At 44.8% G+C, this 21,495-nt stretch overlaps 1 protein-coding gene across 1 annotated transcript in view; it reads left to right on the plus strand.

Annotated features, from left to right (window-relative positions):
- The window catches only part of LOC117823181 (forkhead box protein O6-like), a 35,520-nt gene extending 15,180 nt beyond the window's left edge, over positions 1-20,340 (plus strand). The window contains exons 2-3 of the mRNA XM_034698268.1: positions 16,772-17,343; positions 17,416-20,340. Coding sequence (XP_034554159.1) covers positions 16,772-17,343; positions 17,416-18,475 — 1,632 coding nt within the window. The 3' untranslated portion in view covers positions 18,476-20,340. The remainder of the gene's footprint in view (positions 1-16,771; positions 17,344-17,415) is intronic.
- The last annotated feature ends 1,155 nt before the right edge of the window (positions 20,341-21,495 follow it).

Genomic DNA, 21,495 nt, shown 5'->3' on the forward strand with positions numbered 1-21,495 from the left:
TTGAGTTCCACATTTCCAATATGGCTGCCACTGTCGATTGGCTTTAAAACAGTGCTCAGGAACAGATGGGTGACGTCACGGATACTGACGGAGCTAGCAGGGATCAGCTCTAGAGTGTGTGGTGCTCACAGAACGTGGTGCACACACGTCCTGTTGAATACAACACGCCCACCTGTTAGGTTAAACTAGCCATGCCCCGAATTAAGCAAATCTATGCATAACTCATACCAAAGAAATCACAAACTTAGCAATTAAAATTGAAACTGGGATGTAAATATTTTAAATGTGATATCAAATGGACATTTTAACATGGGTTTCAATGAGGCTTGCTTGGCTTTTGGAGCAAGCCTCAAGTGGACTATTGTGAAACTGTATTTTTTTCACTACTTCCTTAACTTTGTTTTCACTTGAGATTGCAGCTTTAGTATTACAAGCTTTGTTTCCTAAGTTTCTGCTACTATATAATTATATTCATAATAGCAGTGGTCAGCCCTGTGATAGGCTGGCGACCTGTCCAGGGTGTACCCTGCCTTCCGCCCGAAGCCAGCTGGGATAGGCTCCAGCCCCCAGTGACCCCTAACGGGATAAGCGGTCAAGATAATGGATGGATGGATAGCAGTGGTCAGACTCTATAACCAATAACAATAACCTCACCAAAACGGACTCAAGTGCAATATTTCCCCAATCTATTTATTAACATGCAATAATTACTTAATCTGAGTTCATCCTTCTCTTCTTACATGTGCAATACGTCTTTCTACCCACCTTCCCAGTTCTGTTCTGTACATTGTTTATACCTAGTGCACAACGTATTTCACTGCGTCACTAGTTTTGTAAATATTTGTAGATTTACTTATTTAGTTGTGTATATACGTTGTAAGATATGCTTATTTTTACTTCTTTAATTTGAATTGCTAATATCTTTTTAATAATTGCTGTTTTATATGCTTGTTTGAGCTCAATACTGTTTTGCACTGTCTACTTTGCTGCTGTTACACTTACATTTCCCCATTGTGGGACGAATAAAGGGTGTCTTATCTTATTAGTTCTTAGGACAAAGGTAATGAAGACCCATGCACCATTTAAAAAAAACCCCAGAAGCCTCTGCTCTTTTGTGCCTTGTAGCTGTCACACTTTCTTCCTGCACCACGTGATTGGCCACATGTTCCCCGTGCATATGCTCACATGCCAGTTTCATTTTGCCTTCTTGCCATCCACAAACCTTCACTCTCCCAACAGAGCTGGCATCAGGCCAGATTGTTCTGTTGTCATCAGCAGGGCTATAATGCTAAACTACACTCACAGCAGGTGCCAAAACTCAGCTTGCAAATGTTTCACTGGGACAAATGTATTACAGAATTGGCCTAATCTGTGTGTGATGAATGCTACTACAGCACTGCAAACAGATGGATCCCTGAACCTGAAAAACCTTCTCTGAGTAAGCAAACTAGGGGGAGATTTAGCACTTGTGCTAACACAGCTAACTTTGTAGAAGCTGTTCTGTTTGTTAAATGTCAGGCATGTTGATTCTGGTATTCAGCATAGGGCATTGCAGCACAGGTCACAGACCTGCAGGGATGGATAAAAATCAGAGGGATCACTCTGAGGATGAGAGTGAAGGGAGTGACAGTGGAGTGGAACAAGAATGGCAGCAGATGTGAAGCATACTGACACACAAAGTGACACGAGTGGATGCATTGATAGGTAAATGCACAAATGAGTGAGCGTATGGTTGAAGGAGTTAGAGGCTTGCACGAGCAAGGATGAAGTGAGAAGGGAGAAAAGTGAAAAGAGCTGATGTCCCACATGTGTTAAACACTTGTTTCACCTTGCTGCAGGTAAGAGTAGGTCAACTATGCAAGAGTCCAAGAAGAGGAAGAGCCATGCGATGCAGAGTGGGTGAAAATGGGAGCAAGGGGCTGAAGTGAAAAGATGCAAGCAGAGACGGAGAAGTAGGATGGATAAATCTGGAACTGGGGAAATGAAAAGCTGCATTGCACCGTGCTTAAGTGAGGGCATGGCTCGAGAGATATGGGGAGGGACAGAGAGGGTCAATTGGAGATGCAGGGAGAAAAGGGGGGAAGATGGATGGATGGAGGGAGTGTGACAGAGGGGAGAAAAATGACAGAGGAGGGGGTCTTCGATGTGGAGCGATTGCGTGACTGAGAGGAAAGTGCACTGCTGTGTGTGTAATGCTCTCAAGACGGATATTAAGACGCACTGCCCCGACTCGCACAGTCAGTGCCCCTCTCTCCCCTTTACTCCTTTACCCTCCTCCATTCTGCTCCCTCTCTCGCTCCCTCCATGTCCACTAATGATCCCCGCGTCCTGCCACACTGCCAGGCTGAGTGATGCCCACTGACAGCAGCATTCAGGCGGAAACACTGCAGCCCCCCCTTCCAGGAGTGCTGTGACACACACATGCACACACACGCACACACACACAAATACACCCATGATATACAGAGGTGTAGCACTTTCTCACATACATGTATCAGCTCATGCAAAGCTGCTGACAGTTGTGTATTTGTGTGTGTGTATGTGATCATCACCCTATCTGCACACACACTCACAGAACCCATCAGTGGCACTCACAGTCACGCACATACTGTAAATATGCCTCCATCCAGCCACATCTGTCTTCAGGAATTTCAATGTGATGGATAGATGTGGGCCATGGAGGCAATCACAAGGTAGAGCCGGCTCGATAATGATGCGACCAGTCTCTCTGTTTTGGCCTGTGAGCTTGATGACAAATGGATTTGTAAAGGTGGACATGCAAAAAATGAGAATATATATATATATATATATATAAAATTGATTTTAAAGAAACTATGACTTACAACAGACAGAAGAACTAGGACAGAACAGGGCAGTAAAGTCCAAAGTATCAAAGTGAATTCTAATACTGCATATGTAATCCACTTTATTTTGCAATTTAAATGACATATTAAAGCGAAAGAGCACTAAATGCTGTGAAGTGTTCAGTAGTAAGCAAAGTGGAATACAGGTTCTCTCTTGACCCCAACCTTTTAAAGTACAGTGAGCATTGAAAATGCAGTTCCTTCTCAAAGGTTAATTCTCCTCTCAGTTCCTCCACTGGCTTCACTTTTTTTATTCCTAGAGTGAGTTGCAAGTCAAAGCAGGACAATAGCCTGTGGCTCTGCTGGTTTGAATGGGAGCATCCTGTATGGTTGGCATTTGTAGGTAAGACTTAGAAGTATGTTATAGTAGTAAACCCTCTTTTCAAAAGAAATATAGGTATCCTTTTATATTATTGATTTTGACTGCTGATAAGCTCAAATAAGGAAGGGAAATACATCCACAGCTCTTGAATGCATCACTTGCAATGCTTCAAAATAATTCAGTCTACAGAGAGTTATCAGACCTTCAGAGGGATCCTATTTATTTCAAGGTAGTTTTTGGTGTTGAATTCAGTGTCAAAGTACAAATTAACAGATGCACTTTAATCGCCATATTAAACCTCTTGCTAGAGGTTTTATCAACAGCAAGTTCAATTGCACTATAGCCACTAAAAGGGATGTTACAAACAGTGGCAGAGCCAGACAGTTTTGACTTGGGTGGCCAAAGTGGGGCACTGACTGTTGAAGGGGCTTACCCCAAACCGAGGAGGGTTACTCCCAATAATCACATCTACTTTAACTTCTTTTTATAAAATATTACATTTTTGTGGATTTCTAACGTTAACATTAAAAATGTAACTCGACAGATTATCAACATTTAAATCTGCTGAACTGAACTCTTTATGGACTCAAAATGAAGATAATTGTCCAAAGTCAAAGCATCAACAAAATATAGTATTCAAATGCAAAGAAACTGCTGTCTCTGCAGCTTGTTGAAACACAATAGCTGATTTCAACATAAGTAATACCTCTGACATGGCAAATAGCCAATCATGTTTAGGAATTTCAGGGTGGCCACAGGGGTAGCCAGTCAGTTTTCAGAGGTGGCCATGACCACCCCTGGCCACCCCCTGGCTCCGCCAATGGTTACAAAACGACTAAATTCCTGGTCATTGAAGCAGAAATGTAATTCCCTCTAACCAACTAGTCCAAAGGTGTGAAAACACTTAGACACAGTCAGAATTGGGCACAATTAGTGTCGAGATCAGAGTCTGCGGGCTAACAATGTCAACAACTGGTTTGCTGAGTGTGGCTAACAACAGCAGAGCTAGCAACACCAGCCTTTAACATCCACATGCCTGTGCTGTGGTCAAAGTTTAACCAGACAAAACTTAAATGTGTTGAAAAACTGTATCTGCATTTCCTAGATGAAAATACTGCCAAACTGCGTAAGATGCCATCTGCTATCTTTGATTATTTGCATCCAAGTTGTAGAGAATTATGATGGCAGTAGCTGTTAACTGGAGCTACAGCCAAGGCTAGTGGTGGGTGGCTGCAGTAGAGCTTAGACACAACTTTTGACCGGCATTTTGGGTCTACAATAATAAAAATGTTAATAAAAATTGAACTGACTTGTAAGCGCAGCGCTATCGTGTGTGAGCTGCTATATAGCCGTCATGAGTCGCTTTAGTTGATTTAAAGCTCACAGAAAGATTGGATTATCTTTAGTCTATTTTCCAAACTAGGTTCACACAGCCTTTAAAATATTAATCGAAATGACAGTGCATATAATAGCAAACAAATAAAGACTGCTTGGTTAACCATTGTTGAATTTGTCATGAATGAGCATTTTAAATGTAATATAAAGTATATTAAGATGCACATTTGTATCACATAAAACTGCTGGTTCAACCCTGGACCCTACATATGCAACTCATTTGCAGGAGCAGTGTGTTAAATTTCATCCTTAGGGTTAAGGCTCCACACAGGAGAAGACTCCCTCATAATAGACAGTGCTTTCCCATCACTTTCCCTGCGTCAAATCTCAATCCATTCCCATACTTTCCCGCCATAATCCAACCGATCCAAGCAGAGGTCCCGATCCCGACTGCCTAGTAGAAGTTAGGAATTAGGTCACAGCATCTCACTCCTCTAATTAGATGCTGTGAGTGTATGCACGTCTGTGCATGTGTGTGTCTGTATGTGCGTCCGTACGCTGGGTGCTCTTAATCCTTAGGTGGCCTCTATGGTAATGGAGAGTTTTGGCAAGATGCGTTTAACCCGCATTTCCCGTTTCTCGCCGCATGTTATAAAAATGTCTATGACGTCAGCGCTTGGAGCGATGCTGAAGAGAATTGTCAACGATGAAGATACTGAGGAAAAACTGTATCCCAGAGGGAAAAGAACGGGTCAGATTCAGCCATAAAAGATGCATGTGGAGCATTAACATTCCCAAAGAACAAGCTCCGGTTGAGAGGGCGCTTTGGCCTACACGCCCCGGGTTGCAGGAAGGTTAGGATAGAGTTAGAATTCAACCCTTGAGTGAGATGTAACTTTAACTCCTCTGTGGAAGTAAAAGGCATTTAAGGGGGAAGGAGCTCTTCACCTCGAGCCCTGTGGATTTGCTCCTTTCTCTATCTGAGCTGTTTCCATGCGGGGGGCGACGAAAGACATACCTGCCTCTGCAGTTTTAATGTCGATTTTTTTGTTTATGTCAGGATGTGTGCATTGGTTTACATTACTGAGGAATCTACGCACGCATGAAAGACTGCGTTAGTCATTTAGAAGTTTTTATACCCTGAAATCTATTGTACATCAGCGCAGTGGGGTGTAAGCAAAGGGCAAGGGGGTAAACAATCGGCCTGCAGTGGGAGGAGAGGAGATGAATATGAGGGATCATACAGAATTTTCTTATTAGTGTGTGTGTACAGGCATGCAAGCTTGAGCCCAAGAGAGAGTATGTGTGCGGGAGAGGGAGTAAAGAAAGAGAGAGTAGTGCAGGGCTAGTCTTAATTAAGTTTTCAGGAGGCTCTTAAAAGGTCATGGCACGCCTCTGCAGCCCCTCACCACCACCACCACCACCACCACGCCCTGCCGAAATTTCACTTTCCCCCCTATCCTCCCCCTCCCTCCCTCCCTCCCTCCCCATTTGCGATCTATCCAGTCATCAGCCCCCCATCTGTGCACATTAGCCATTCATGAACACACTCATTAGGGTGGGAGTTTGAAGCGATTGTGTTCACTAGTCTGCGGCTGGAGCGTGGCGATTAATATTTCAGCGTCTCCCGTCGAGGAGCTGAGAGCAAGTTTGGCCCTCTTAGGCTGTGAAGAGCGAGCGAGAAAGGGATGGGGGGAGAGAGAGAGTGCATCAACGCTCCTTTTTTCTCCCCCACAAACCCTAACAAATCCTCCTCCTCCCTCTTGGCCCCTCTCAAACAACTTACAGTACGTTGCCCCCCTATTTCCATTTATTGCGTACACACTCACGGTTCGGATACACACTTTTACCCACACACACACCCAAGACCCTAACTCAAACTGACTTAATTGGGCTCTTTTTGTTTCAGGAAATGTAGAGAGGAGGGGGGGAAGGAGGGGGGTAAATCCTGTCTTTTCTTGTCCCCTGTCTCCTCGTTGCTCTCAGTTGGTCAGAAGTGTCTTTTTCTCTCACTTCGTTTTCTCTCCTTACGAGCATCGAGTCGGTCGAGCTCGGGTCTGGGTAGGAGAGGTTGAGGTGGGTGGTATCCTTAACTCTTTGTAGCCTCACAGTGTTCATTCAGACCAGATCAATAATCTCCTTCATTCATACGATACACCGCTGCTTGGAATTTGAGGTGAACAGGAGCATCATGGGTTATCAGGCAGTCAATATTTGAAGCAGTGCACCGGAATACAGAAATCACTTTGACCCTACAGTTGAGATCATGTTCTTGATTTCACAAGTAGACTTCTCCTGAGGTCATATCCACGGTGCTGTGGATTGATATCGAAACATTATTTTTTCTCTGTATTTGGGTTTACACTGAGGCAGAACTTTTGAGAAAAGAGACAAAAAGTTGATCTTGTTTTGTTATATGGACAGTTTTTATTTTTTACAAAGTGTTTACATATTTCCATTCAGTCTCATCCATTTTATTTTTTCTGTGTCTTTTGTTGTTGTAGAGCCCGATGGCACTTTTTTGTTTTCCTCTTTGTGTGCAGCAAGCAAAACTTTAATCTTAGTGAGTAGCTTAAGTGACTCGAACATGTCCAAAAAAAGCACTCTTTGATTTTTAGCAATCTTATTAGGACAGAACACGTGCTAAATTATTTGCAAATGATGCTGTGGAGCATAAGTTACATACAGATGTATTTTCTTTCAAATCATCAATTTTTTTTTTTTTTTATTACACAAAATTATAACACAGCAACACAACTATGACTGGACAAGGTCTAACACACACTGACACACAAACTAAAAGAGACAAACAAACAAATATACAAACAAATAAACATGTGAAAACCCACAACAGGACAAGACTATGGAGCAAGGGGTGGATCGTAAATATTGTTCAGTGTATAGATAAAGAGAGAAAATTGAAGGAAAAAGAAAGAAAAAATGTATACATTCATGTTCATTCAAATTTATTTGGACATTCCATTTTTATTTCTGTGGTCATGTTCACCCCATCAATTCTGAAATCTCATATTTTTTACTTTTATCCAAAGACAAGTTTTCCTCATGATACTTGCTTAGCTGCTTGATTCAGTTAAGTGACACGCACTGTATGTAAAAAATATATACTGAAAATCAAATATCAAAGAAGTAATAGAATCAAAAATCAATCACAGAGACAATCAAAGGCTTTAAAATTGTGATTCACTACAAAAGCTTGAAAAGTTGTCAAAATAGTACACAAGTGTTTCTGGCAGCCTCAATAACAGGTTACATTTATAGTCATCAATCACAATTAAATTCTTACAGTCAAACAACAGAAACTGAAGAATATTAAAGTGACAACATCTGCGCTGCATGTTCTAGGATGATAAAACACAAAATAAGTTATCACAGTTTTTCTTTTTACTTTGAAATTCTGCTGCAGCACTTTGACAGAGCTCCATTGCTTCACACTGAACCCCACGTTGTGATGCATTCTTACATTTTGGAGGAGGTTCACGTCAGGCTACGTCTGCGTAGAAACAGCACCACGCAGTGATTTGACGCAGAAGTATAAAAATGTTCTCATAGGAGCTTTAATATTAAATCACAGGATGTAATTTTACAGAATCACTGTGTTGCGGAAGCATTAACCCACTCAAACATGCGCGCACACACAGCAGTAACCTGTCCAGCCAGCTCTTATATGTACAGTGAAACTGTTTTCTCCTCTGTTAGACCTTTGTTGCTCTATACTCCCCCGACCTTTACAGCGACAGCAAAACACAAGTAAGCTGTGAAAGTTGGGTCTTGAACAGGTAGCATGAAAGGAGCTAGGGAGTCAATTTGCACATTACCCTACACCAGGGGTTCCCAAAGTGTGGGTCGGGACCCACTGAGGGGTCGCGGGACACAAATGGGGGGTCGTGAGATGTCTTCCAGAATGTTTAATTCTTAATTATCTAAAAATTGTAAATTTTACCCATTATAGCAAAAGTACCGACAAAAATAGTAGCTAACTGGGGCGCTGGTGGCCTACCGGTCTAAGCGCCCCACATACAGAGGCTACAGTCCTTGTCGCAGGGTTCGCCTGTTCGATTCCCGGCCAGTCAGCCATTACCTGCATGTCTTCCCCCACTCTCTACTCCCCACATTTCCTGTCTGTCTTCAGCTGTCCTATAAATAAAGGGAAAAAGGCCAAAAATCTAACTTAAAAAAAATAAAAAAAATAGCAACTAACCTCAAAATAAAACCTTGAAAATAGAAAATGTAATGAGTTTTCTGCCTTTCTTTTTGTCAGATGACTCCTAAGTTTAGGGTTAGTGAACAGTTAATTATCAAAAGCATCAGTAGCAGCAGGTTCATTCATAACGGCACAGGAAACACAGCCACATGCTCATATAGGTAGGCTAATTTTCTGCAAACCAGCTAAATGAAGCCATATTAAATCACTTTGAGGGACAGTGGGAGTCGTTGGTACCTATATTTTGGGGGTCACGGGCTGAAAAGTTTGGGAACCCCTGCCCTACACAATATCTACATGCTGTTTTTTCAGTCTCTATGGAAAACTTTTAGAAAACATTACGAGAACAAAACTTTCTCCTGTGTTCTGTTATACTGTTTGTGAAAAATGTCATCACAATTGGTGAAGCAGGGTGCAGTATGGTCGTGTATAATGTTGCAGGCTATACGGGGGGGTTAGTGAACACATCAGTACAATATGTTGTGTTTGGCTTTACTGTGCTATTTTATGGTTTCAAGGACAGGAGCGGTTGCGGAGGGTCAAGGCTGGTGAAGGAAGAGGCACAGTTAGAGAGAATAGGCCCCATACATCTTTTAAATACATAAGCGTCTGTAACTCACATCCCTGTAACTCTCTAACAAGACCCTCTCTAACTCTTCTTTGTTCCCCCCATACTCTTTTTGTTCCTCACCCACCTCTGCCCTTTCGTCTTCTCCCACTGCATATACAATCTACCCCCCCCCCCCCCCCCCCCTCCAAACTCCCTGCTTTTTATTCCAAGCATGCCTTTCTCCATCTTCCTCTCCGTATAGGTGTGCAAATAAGTGGGAGTGTATGAGTTGTGCGTGTGTAAGTGGAAGTCTGCAGCCTGAAGTGATGCAGGAATTCACGGGGAGCGACGGTTGGTGTGGCGCTCACCGACGGCTAATGAAGTTCCTCTGCACCTCATAGCCCTATTAAACCGCTGCCCCCTACCTCTACCCACTTCACCCCCCACCTCTTGCCTTGTTTCTCCCCGAGGGAGAGAGTTGGCAGGGAGCGAGCTGGCTGCTATGGCAACAACAAGGAACCCTCCCTCTCCCACAGGTCTCCTTAGCAACTGGTAGCTTGGCATTGCGGTAATGAGCGTGCCCGGTGTGCCAGGCTTTGTGTCATGTTGCCATGTGTGTGTGTGTGTGTGCAGTGAATGAGAGGGAGAGAATGTGTGCACAGGTGTGTGTGTTGTTTGAGCATGTAAGTGTGGTTGTTTGTTACAGTTTGCCAATTTAGGTGAGAGTAAAAATGTGTGATTACAAAGAGATGTGAAGCCTTGACTTGGGAAGGGTCCAAAAAATTTTTGAAGCTCATTTTATTAAAACGTAACCAAATTGGCACTTGACTGAATCTACTTCTTGTCTCTGTCTCTGGGTGTGTGTGTGTGCGTTTGTGCTCTGCAGATGTGTGCCTGTTGTTCTGTGTATCCGTGCATTATTTTTGTTCGTCTCTGTGATTGCGGTCATTCCTCTCTGCACTGTAAAAATTGAAGCAATTAAAAAGACGATCGGATGAATTCTGCATGCCGTGAGCATGGCTGCCTAAGAGTTTCCTGCTCTGCTGAAATTAAATTAAACGCTGAGAATGATGTTTATTAAAGTGTGATCAGAGGTGTGCACTGACCTTTAGAATGTGGGAAATGAGATTCTCATTGTTATGAATGAGATTATGTGGAGGCTGAGTGTGAAAAAAGCCCGGGCCTGCATTGGTTCCATTGTTGGCCGACACTTTCTTTGTATATAGCAGAGGGAGGTTTCAATATAATCAAATCCACACTGTGCCTGTTGGCTATTAAATGGACTGATACACAAATATAGACACACAGGCACTCACATTAATGCAGATTGACTTGAGCACACATGCGTATCTTGCCGATCTCGTAAAAAGAGCTGTTAAAGCCTCTCCAGAAACGTGTTGCTCTTTAACAAAAGCATGGCAAGCCCAGTGGAAAATGTTAGTTTGCTCCCTAGACGAGGTGTGAAGTGCGAGCAGGCGGCCGGCCCCACAGGTGGCCCAGCCCAAACACCTGTTGTGTGAATTCTCTGTGGGAGTGTGTGAGTGCTGCCTACCTTGTGGGTCCCAGAAGAAGAAAAAAACAAAAAAAAACACCACACCCAGGCTATACTGTCACATGTGCTCATTCATTTGCCCTCACTGACTCTGAGGCTCCCCCGTTTTGTGCGTGGGAGTCAGACGTGATGCCCAGATTGTGTCCCCTTTGTGCCCACCGGAAACACTCAGCTGTCCCTGGCATCAGGCAAGCGGATTTTCCGATCCCCTGTCCGGGTCTCAGATGCTCGACTAATCTGTCAGCATCTATTTTTACTCACTAAAGCCGCGGCAAGCCCTTCCCCATCCCACACCCTGCCACCCCGATGCCAACCTTCCCTTGGCGCCAGGGTGGGCATGGCTGATGACTCGCCAGCCATTGGATGCAATTAGTGCACAGTCAGGCAGGAATCCCCTACCAACTCCATTACACCCCTCTCCACAGCCACTTCCTGATCTAAGGCTACCAGACACACTGCCACACACTTGCTTTCCATTTTAAGCCTTTTTATAAATGGCACTCCTGCAGCGTTGTGGAATAATAGGGTCGAATACAGAGCACCTTTCACAGTGCTTGAATCACTCTACTGTGCAAACTCGGTCTATTCGAGTACAATGGCAGCCAAGGGAATGCACATCTGAAATGCACCTGTTCATGTTTGGCGTTGAGATTAAGTGAGAGTTAGTCTGTAATAGGACAACTATTGGTGAAAAGCCCTTTAGAAACTCAGACCCAGTTTAGCCCTTTCTATAATGAACCTATAAGGGACTCAGACATTTTGGCCTCTTTCATCCAAAGCATATTCATGCGACAAGAAATTACAAATGCTGCCAATCCTCAGAGACCCCACAGTGATACATCGAGATAGATGCGTTTTCTAATCCCAGGTTTATTTCCTTCCCAACAAGGGCTGCAATGTGCCTCGCATGCCAATGCAGTCGTGACCACTGCTGTGGAGGCGATGATGGCATGTGGCAGAGAAGTAACTGTTTCTCACCTCCTAATAAAAGAGAGTCCTTTTTAATCTTTTCAATTTGATTGCATTCCAAAAACAGGCCTGTCTGCCCATCTGTCTCTCTTAAAGAAGCCTCCTAAAGGGATTTTAATCATCTGACTCTCGGCTTCTCAGGCAAATAGCTACATCTCTCTCACACACACTCACTCTCTCTCCCTTCCTCTCTGTTACACACATACACACACAGACAATTTCCAATTTCTTCCTTGTACTCACTGTCATAGTCTCACTTGTCTTCTCTCACTCTCTGATACACCATATCGTCTTAGCTCTATTGTGCCATATCTGAGCAGCCATTAGGCCCTTCAGTCCCTCTTCAAGGCCCCCTCAGACACATAAAATTCCCCCTACCCTGTCCCCATTAATCCACATGGCTCTAAATTCTTTATTTCCCTTCAAAGGGGACAACGCGAGCCGTGACATCAATCATGGAAAGCGAATATTTAGCCGGCGCTAATTTCCACCAATAGCCTGGAGACAGGCTTAGCTGACAAAACTCATTCCTTTCCTGAACAAAACTGCTTGTGTTGAAACCTCCCCTCCCCCTGATCCCTCCTGCCTTCTGCACAGGCAAAAACAGCATCACAATAAACACAGCTAGTGCTTCTGTTACTCCCCCTTGATTTAGGCTTATCAAATGAATGTGCACCACAGAGGGATACCCTTTGACAATACATAATGGCTCCATTCTGCATGAAATGGTTTGGTAATACCAGTCGAGTGTGGCAAACGGCTTTACCCGGTGCCACTACAAGAACAGCTGCTGTGTTCTTAGCTGGGCAAGCGCACCACGCTGCTTCACCCTTGAGGTTGTTTGAATCGGGTGAGTGGTTTCTTTTTTGCTGGTTCCCAGACCCCACTCACAGTCCTTAGTTCCTCACTCAGTTCTGTTTGAATGAGTGCACATTTGCCACAAGATGGGTCCTATAAACCGTTTGACCTGTTTCCTCGCCCCTCTGTGTGTGTGTGTGTGTGTAAGCATGTGTGTGGGTGTGTGAGCGGGAAAAACCCTGAGTGGGTTCTGATGGGGGGAGACTAATGGAGGGGGATGGGGTTAGTGTGGGGCATTTTGAGGGCACCCCTTTGTGTAGCATGGAGGGGCCCCTTGCGGTACCTCTACATTCCCACCCCTTACGCCCAGGCCCCTCCACCTCCTGCCGTACCTCCCACCACAGCTGCCTCCCATGCCAGTCAGTGAGGTTATCCCAGATGAACCTTGGGACCTCGCATAACAACCTCTACCCCCAGTCTACATGTAGTCACAATGCTAATGCCTGACTGACGTCTTAGGAGAGGCAAGGATGTGTTGGGACCTAAGCCAATTTGTGCAAGTGGGCATAGTCACTTAACTCCCAAGCCTTTGGCGGTTAGACATTGCAGTGCGATCAGTGTAGACATGGTATATTGAGCACCCATATTGGCCTCATAATGCAGGTGGATTGTGTAGTTAGTCAGACCTTGATGTGTGCTAAGCCCCAGCACTGATAGCCATTAAACTTCATTGATTCCCAATGCTTAATAGGCCTCTCCAGTCCCTGATTCAAACAGAGTTACAAAGGGAGAGGAACAGTAGAGCAATTGATCAGTATTGTATGTTTTCCAAGAGCCAAATGAATGGTTCTTAAGAGGTTATTTATGGATGAATGCCAGGAACCTCTCTGCTGCTATCAACAAATACTGAGGAATAAACTGTTGGACTAAACTCAAACAAGAAATTTCTGTCAGAACACCTTGTTTCTGTAAAAGAAAAAAAAACCCTACCAACACATTCACCAATGTATCCTGGAAAAAAGTGTCAGCATGTCAGATTTGCTCAAAAAGAGCCTAAGCTGTTAATCTGAGGACAAAGAGGACTAAACGGAGGCTGGGTATCTATTGTCTACACATCTAAATCAGCTATCAGGATTTTAAGGCCTTAACGAGAGTTGAACCTAAGCTGATTGTTTCCCCGCAACCAAGAGAACCTTGTTCATCCTAATTGGCTTTGATTGGCCCATAAACTATGACCCTTATCCTCTTTTACTTTATGGCCAAATTAACCCCTTTTAGTCTGATTTGTGTTGCCGACCGAGGACGTAGGTGGGTGTCCCTGATAACAAAACAAAGAAGTCACACAGGTACTTATGACTGTATTTTCTTTTCAGAATTATTGAACCAGGCAGTGCATCTCTCTGCATAAGCCCAGCCACAGCTTCATTCATTATTTAGAGCCCTCTCCACTAGGCCCATTGTATTAAAGGGGTATGATTTGAATAGGAAGTAGCTTCCTGGACCCAGGCGTGTGATGTGTGTGTTCCTCTCTGTCATTGTATGTTTCTGTGGGCTTCATCCGTCTGCCTCGGCAAGCCAGGGGGCTGAAAGAGAATTTCCATTTTATGAATATTTAATACATAATAAAGTTTTCAATTTTATTCTACTCAACCCGTAGGAGTAAAAATGTGGCAAAGCCAACCCTCAAGGACAGAACAAAGAGGAAAGGTAGTTCATTCATTGGAGGCATCAGAACTCTGGTTAACATCAGTTTATGGCCTTAGAAATCATCCATTAAAAAGCCCAAAAACATAACTATAGGTTCACACGGCATCGTATAAAGGTTTTATAGTTTACCTATTTTCTATATTGCGAACTTCCTCTATGCTGCAGTGCAGTTGGATCATAGTATATCCGGACAGCCCGCTGTGTCCGTGGTGACCTGGCATGGCTCTGTGTGAGACACCCAGCTGGGAGTGCCCCTGAATCAACTTGGGATTAGCCCAGGATTGTCTGGGATTACTCGGGGATGGAGAGGGATTAGCGGTGACTGCTTGTTTCAGGGGCGTGAGGGCCATAGGCTGGCCAAATTGCCCCTGACTCAACTCAGGGAACAGGAGGCAAACAGAACCATACCTACAGTGGAACCACCTGCAACCTGAGCTATTCTTAGATTCTTGAGCACACACACACTCACGCACAAACAAACAAACAGAGGGACAACGAAAAACGTGGCAGTAAAAAATAAAAAAAACTCCATGACAGGGCAAGCAGCTAGTCATGATGATAATGATGCCACGGCTGGCCACCATTCGAAATCTCTCAAATCTCTCTAGCAGGTGGATTCATCAGATAAAGAGGGTTTGGGATGATGACAAATCCCTCCAAATTCAATGGGGCTGCTCTTCCCTCGTACAGAGATAAAATCGTGATTTGAATCAGACAGGTCACAGAGTTGCAGCAGGAAGTGGTTGAGCTCCCAGAGAGATGCACCATTTTCAAACTGGCATTGGAGGAATGGCATGAAAGCTTACATATGTTTTAATTCAGGCATGCACAGGACTTGATGGGGATGATTTGGAGTGGTATGTTAGGTGGATGATCCAGCCAGGGTGAGACAGGGAGTTGGCGCGGCACGTAGAGAAGCCGTCAGAAGCAGGGAGCGGGCATCCCCTGCGGACCTGCACTGCCGAGATGAAAGGCTGTTTAGTGTTGGAGCAGCAGCATCAAACAACCGCCTCCTCTTGCATCCTCTCCCCCATCCCCCACTCTCCCTCAATCTCTCACTCTCTTGACTCTCACCACAATATGATATAGTTCTGCTGTTGCACGTTTACCCGGTTGTCATGGTTACCCGATGCTGGAGGTGTCACAGAGAGATAACCCAAGGAGGCATTCACAGATCACCTGAATTCAGTTCGCCTCCCATTTATGTGTTCTCTGCCGCAATTTGATTTATTTGTTTCCCTGCCGTGCAATTCAATGTGAATACAAATAATCCGCAACATAATAGAGACGGAGATGTGTGAGAACGCCTCAATCTGAAACAATCCATTGTGCTAGTATATTCCGACACCACAGGAGGTGCTTTTGATTTGATATTTTTCTGCTCGAGCGTCAAAATGTCTCACGTACAATGAAGAGCACAATTGCAACGACAGACTCTGTTGCACATCAGGAACCTTCAGCATTCAGCAAACCATGAGATGTAAATGATAATAAAAAACTATATCCTATGAAATACCAAATCAGTCACTGCACATGCTAGTGTGGAAGGTAATGGGAAAGTAATTGGTGACACAGAATAACTGAAGGCATGGGGACTGAAAGCAGGAGTGGAAAATGACTTGTGTGCAAAGTGGTGTGAGAAAGAAGACAAAGGAAAATAAAGTTATAAAATATGGTAGTACTCTATAACAAAAGAGAGCGGGGGATTGTGATAAAGAGAACAAGGGAGGAAGAGGGAGATAGGCAGTGAAGGTAGGTGTCAGAGGGTGGGATACATCCATTAGCCTTCCTTGCTCCTGGCTCAATCTTGCGACACATCCCCCTCCCAATTCAAGCTATGAGAGCGAAATAGACAGGGCTGGCACTAAGCCAGACTGGCACAGACTTCAAACATACAGTACGCCCAACCACAGCAGCTTACATTAGCCCTGCTGAAAGGAAAAGTAGAGGAGGACAGATGGATTGATGGATATGAAAGTGGGAGGTTTGACGTACTTGAGGAGAGGGTCTCAAGACTGGGTTTCAGGTAGCTTCAGGTTGGTTTGAGGCTGACAGGGTCTTGCTCAGCGCCAGCTGTAGCTGTTCGAACATTGAGTGTGCTTTGAGTTTTGACTTAAGCTGACACTGATTGCATAGCGCTGTGTATCTACTGTAGAAAGTTCTGCATGTCTATTAATAGGCATTGAAGCAACCTGATAATATAGCACATATTGACTGTGAGTCAGTATGTATAGAAATAATAAAGATTTATAAACAGTTTGGACAGCTGTGTTTTACATTAGGATTGTCTGCATTTTATATATGTATCTAAAATGTGTTACCTCAAACATTTGATGCAAATCTTAAGCAAATTTAACTCATTGTGTTCTCCTCTGAACAGTGATCTGTCTGCAACTGATACGTGATATGATAATTCATCAAGATGTAATTGGATCTTTTCATCTCTTTGCAGAACTCCATCCGACACAACCTTTCCCTCCACACGCGGTTTATCAGGGTGCAGAATGAAGGAACAGGGAAAAGTTCTTGGTGGATGCTGAACCCAGATGGAGGCAAGATGGGAAAGGCCCCCCGCCGGCGAGCTGTCTCCATGGACAACAGCACCAAATACCTAAAAAGCAAAGGTCGCATCAGAGGCAAGAGGGTCGGCCGTCCTGGGATAGGAGCAGCGTCTGCTGTGGTGGGTCTACAGGGCTCCCCTGAACATGGCAGCCCACCACGGAAATGCCTCCCAGGGTCTGGAGGGGCATCTGGGACAGATGGAGAGTTTGACGCTTGGACAGACCTCCATTCCAGGGCAAGTTCATCAGCCTCCACCCTGAGTGGGCGTCTGTCACCTATTCTTGCTGAGGGAGAGCCTGAGGAACCGGAGGAGGGTGGCCTGTCTTGCTCCACCTCCCCCCATCTGTACCCCTCACCTACCAGTGCCCGCTCTCCGTCGATGGGGACAGGGAATCGTTGTCCCCCCTTAGAGCAGCTGCCTCAGCTTGCTAACCTGACAGGTGCCATCAGCCTGGATGAGCAGCTGATGGAGGATAGTTATCATCACCTTCACCCAACACAGCAGCAACACCAGCAGCATTCCGCTGTTGGAAGACATAAGCACCAAACTCCTGTCTACCACTACAGCTCTGGTGTGAAAGGGCAGAGCCCCTATGGTGCAGGTGTTTATGGTACAACAGGCATGGGGATGCTGTGCCACCACTCACCCATGCAGACCATTCAGGAGAACAAGCCAGCAAGTTTCTCTGGAACCATGCGAGCATACTCCAGCACCAACGCCCTGCAGAGTCTGCTAACAGGGGGTCCAGCAGGGCAGCAATACTGTTCCAAGGACATGATGCTGGGACAGGACAGAGACAACCACCCTATGATGGGTCAAGCTAGTAATGGAGTAGGCTCCAACCATCACAGCCACCACCCTGGCCTCCACAATGGCCACAGCCACAATGGACCTCATAGTCACAACTCAGCTCACAGCCATAATAGAACTCACAGTCATAGTCGTAGTCACAACAATGTAACCAACCACAACCACAACTCACCTCACAGCCTCACCCACAACAGTCACAACCTCAGCCAGAGCCATAACAACACACCTCCCCGGGCTGTGGCCCTGACCCCACGCGGCAACAGCAATCAGCTGCACACCTACAACCACAAAGCCCCATACCTGTACAGCCCACCATCACATGCCCATCTCCCTGCCTCCACCACCCTCCCCCCAAACCCAGCAGGCATGCTTGGCATGCCTCAGGACTCCTGCCATGTGGCAACTGCCCCACACCCCCGTCACAACCATTACCCTGACCCACAACACCAAGGCATGACAAATGGACCATACCACCATGGGCAGGGAGTAGGGAATGGCAGTGTTGGTACCAACTACCACAGCTATCTCCAACCGCACACACTTGAGAGACTACCACCTGACCTGGACATTGACATGTTCCACGGTAGCTTGGACTGTGATGTGGAGTCCATCCTCCTCCATGACATTATGGACTCTGGGGAGGAGATAGACTTCAACTTTGACTGCTCTCTAGCCCAGGGGGTGGGCATCGGCATGGGTATGGGCATGGGTGTGACCATGGGCATGGGAGGTCTGGCTGGTCCACAGCAAGCCCACAGCAACCAGAGCTGGGTGCCTGGTTGAACTCCAGGACAACACATCCTACCCCTCTGAAAGAACTACTCTGCCCATGAAGCACTGTGCTCAACTGTGACATTCCTGACTTGACACAGAGACTAAAGGACCAACACTCCCGTCTCTCTTTGTTGTCTTGACAATTTATCTGTCACCCTATTCTCTTTTGATTTCCCTTTCCCCCCACAGAGCTCTAGCTCATGTCACATTAGGTTCTTATTCATATCAGCTATACTGTGATGACAATCTCTCAGCTGTGCTTGCCCAACATCGCTTCTCATCTACCATGAGAACTGAACTCTCAATGCACTTTACTGCAAGTGGGTCACATCTTTCAGTGCAAGGCATTCACAGAGCAGCTCAGGCAGAACATGGCATGTGTTGTAAGGTGGCTGCAGGATTTAACAGAAACAAATGAGGAATTTACAAGCTTTGATGATTAAGTGTGAGATCTGTACATTGAATTATTAGTAGACCTCTTTTCCTGTGCTGACATTGTCATTGGTGGGGACAATACATTTATTGGCAGAAATTAAAAGTTGCTTTATGAAATTCAGAGTTCAAACAAAGCCTTTTTGCATTGCCAAAGTGCCATTAAATTTTACCCTGACATGGCGTTGGTCTTACTGCACTTATAAATTATATTCACCCAAACATCAGGACCTCCACCTTAACTGTCTGACATAAGCAGTCCTGTTATAAACAGCTTTAAGTTGTCCTTGTTGCTTTGACCTATCTGGTGACAACATTTTGCTGATGCCCTTTTGCCATTGGCCACTGAATATTTGCTGCGCATCATTAAATGGATTCTATCATTACTGGCAAGCAAGCAATTTGGTGAATTAAAATGTCGTATCACCTCGTCTCACCTGAGCCTCTCATGCCTCTTGCTCTCACTCTCTCTCCCTTTCTCTTTCTTTCTGCCTGCCAGTGGAGACAAAGTGACCATTCCTCACACCAAGCCATTAATGTGGGCTTGATTGAAATTCAGCATCTTGCTTTTAATCTCCAAAGTGATGCGGCAGCGATGCGTCATTATTGAGACTCTTTCGCATTGTCCTCCCATCCCTCACCCCGGCCGTCCAGGGCCGCCGATCACCTCACCAACTCAATGTGCCAGGGAAGCAGGATAAAACCGTGATTAACGCCGAGTCACTCTGCCTGCTGTCCTGCTCTGAGGAGGGCCAATGTCACTGTCCACTTGTCTGCTCACAGAGGGTACAGAAAGAAAAAGGTGTAGAACAAAAGTCTATTGTTGCAGTGGGATCAATCATAGGCCTCAGTTACCATGCTCTTTGGTTGTGTGTGTCTGAAAACTGGTAGTGTATTTGTGTAGTAAATCATCTCCATTATTTGTATTTTGTGTTCCCCTGCTTCCATGTTTTACCCTGAGCTTCAAATTCTCAAATGCGTGCAAAGGTAAAGGTTTAAGGAGAAAACAATCAATCAATCTGTGTGGCATGGGTCAGTGTCAAAAGGATTGTAATGCCCCACAGCCATCAACATCCACTTTTTGTGTGTTTATTCTGTTGTCTTGTAGTTGCTGTTGTATTGTTGAAATTCTAAGGACCAACGAGGACTGCGCTGAAACATCCATAGTGTATGAATGGATTTCAATGGTGAAATGATGTTGGTAGTGCAGTATGACCTTCCTACGCAGCCCAACCGTGCACCCCTCCCACATGTGCTCTGCTCAATTGTCTCTGTGTTTGTGAGTGGGGGGAGTCTGAAGCTTGCTTCTCACTGGCCTTGGGAGAGAAAAAAAGAGGACACCCCTATTCTCTAGTTCCCTCAAGGAGACTCTCTGCGCTCAGTCTGTACCAAGTGTAGCACACAAAGAAAAATGAGGGGTGGGGGGGTGGGTAGGATTGGGGGTTATTATTACAGCCAAAGGTCAAGCACGTTGCAGACTATCAGACCCATTATTGAGGTAAATACCTTTATTTCAGGGCTTTTAGCCACGTCGGTTCCAGTTAATCTCCTTAAGGAAATGCGTGGAATTTTCTAGGCAACTGGGCCTCACATAACAGTTATGTTAAAACCTATATGCTAAAGACATTTAGCAGTGCCCTGCCATTGGAAAGAGAGCTATATATGATGTCTAATTTTCCTATATTTATTTATGAAAGAGATTGGTCTTTGTCACTCCTAAATGTGCTAGTTGTTCGAGTCAACTTCAATCCCCTTCCTCTTTTTTTCTCTGTTTTTAAAGATGTCACTCTCCCTTTGCCCCTTTACTGACTTTTAATTTTGTACAAAATCTATATATTAAGAATATTGTATAATAGTTTTTAAAATCTCAAAATAATAATAACAGTTTTGTTGTCTATTTCTTTTTTAAGAGAATGTATCTCATCATATGGTGACTGTTAAATAAATGAAATTAAAAGAAAGACTGTCTCTGTCGTTGCATTTGTCTGAGCGTGACCATGACGGTAGATGAGAACTTTTCCATATAATTAAAACTCCTTTCACACATGCAGACAACCCCTCTTGGCAGTTTTGTCTAACCAGCGCACCAAGTCGCTGTGTGGGAGGCAGAAAGAGTGGGCTGGATGAAAAATGGTAAAAAAATGTACCTTTGCATATGTGGGGAAGCATCTCTTGATACAGACTGCCTGACAAAGAAAGCGAGAAATGGAATTTAACATGTGATAAAGAGGGAGAAAGTTACAGACAGACACACAAAACAAAGACAGACAGTCAGACAGGGTTTGAGTAATAGGTGTGTATCTATATATGCACGTGTGTGTGTGTTGTTTTCACATGCATGTTTTGACCTATGAAGCAGTTTAGGTTGGCCACAGCTGTCCTGGTCCCATTGGAGGCGTTTTCACAAAAGGAGTGTGACGCTCTTCAGCTCCATACTGCCAGGCCTCAGGGGAGCCCCCCCCCCCCCCTACACTCAGACTCACAAGTACCACACATGCACATTCACACAAATACATTTGAAAATACCACAAATTCACACATTTACACAAAGAAACACAAAGCACTCGCATGAAACCATACGCACATTAAAACAGACA

Source organism: Notolabrus celidotus, chromosome 12, assembly GCF_009762535.1.
Source record: "Notolabrus celidotus isolate fNotCel1 chromosome 12, fNotCel1.pri, whole genome shotgun sequence".
Taxonomy (NCBI): domain Eukaryota; kingdom Metazoa; phylum Chordata; class Actinopteri; order Labriformes; family Labridae; genus Notolabrus; species Notolabrus celidotus.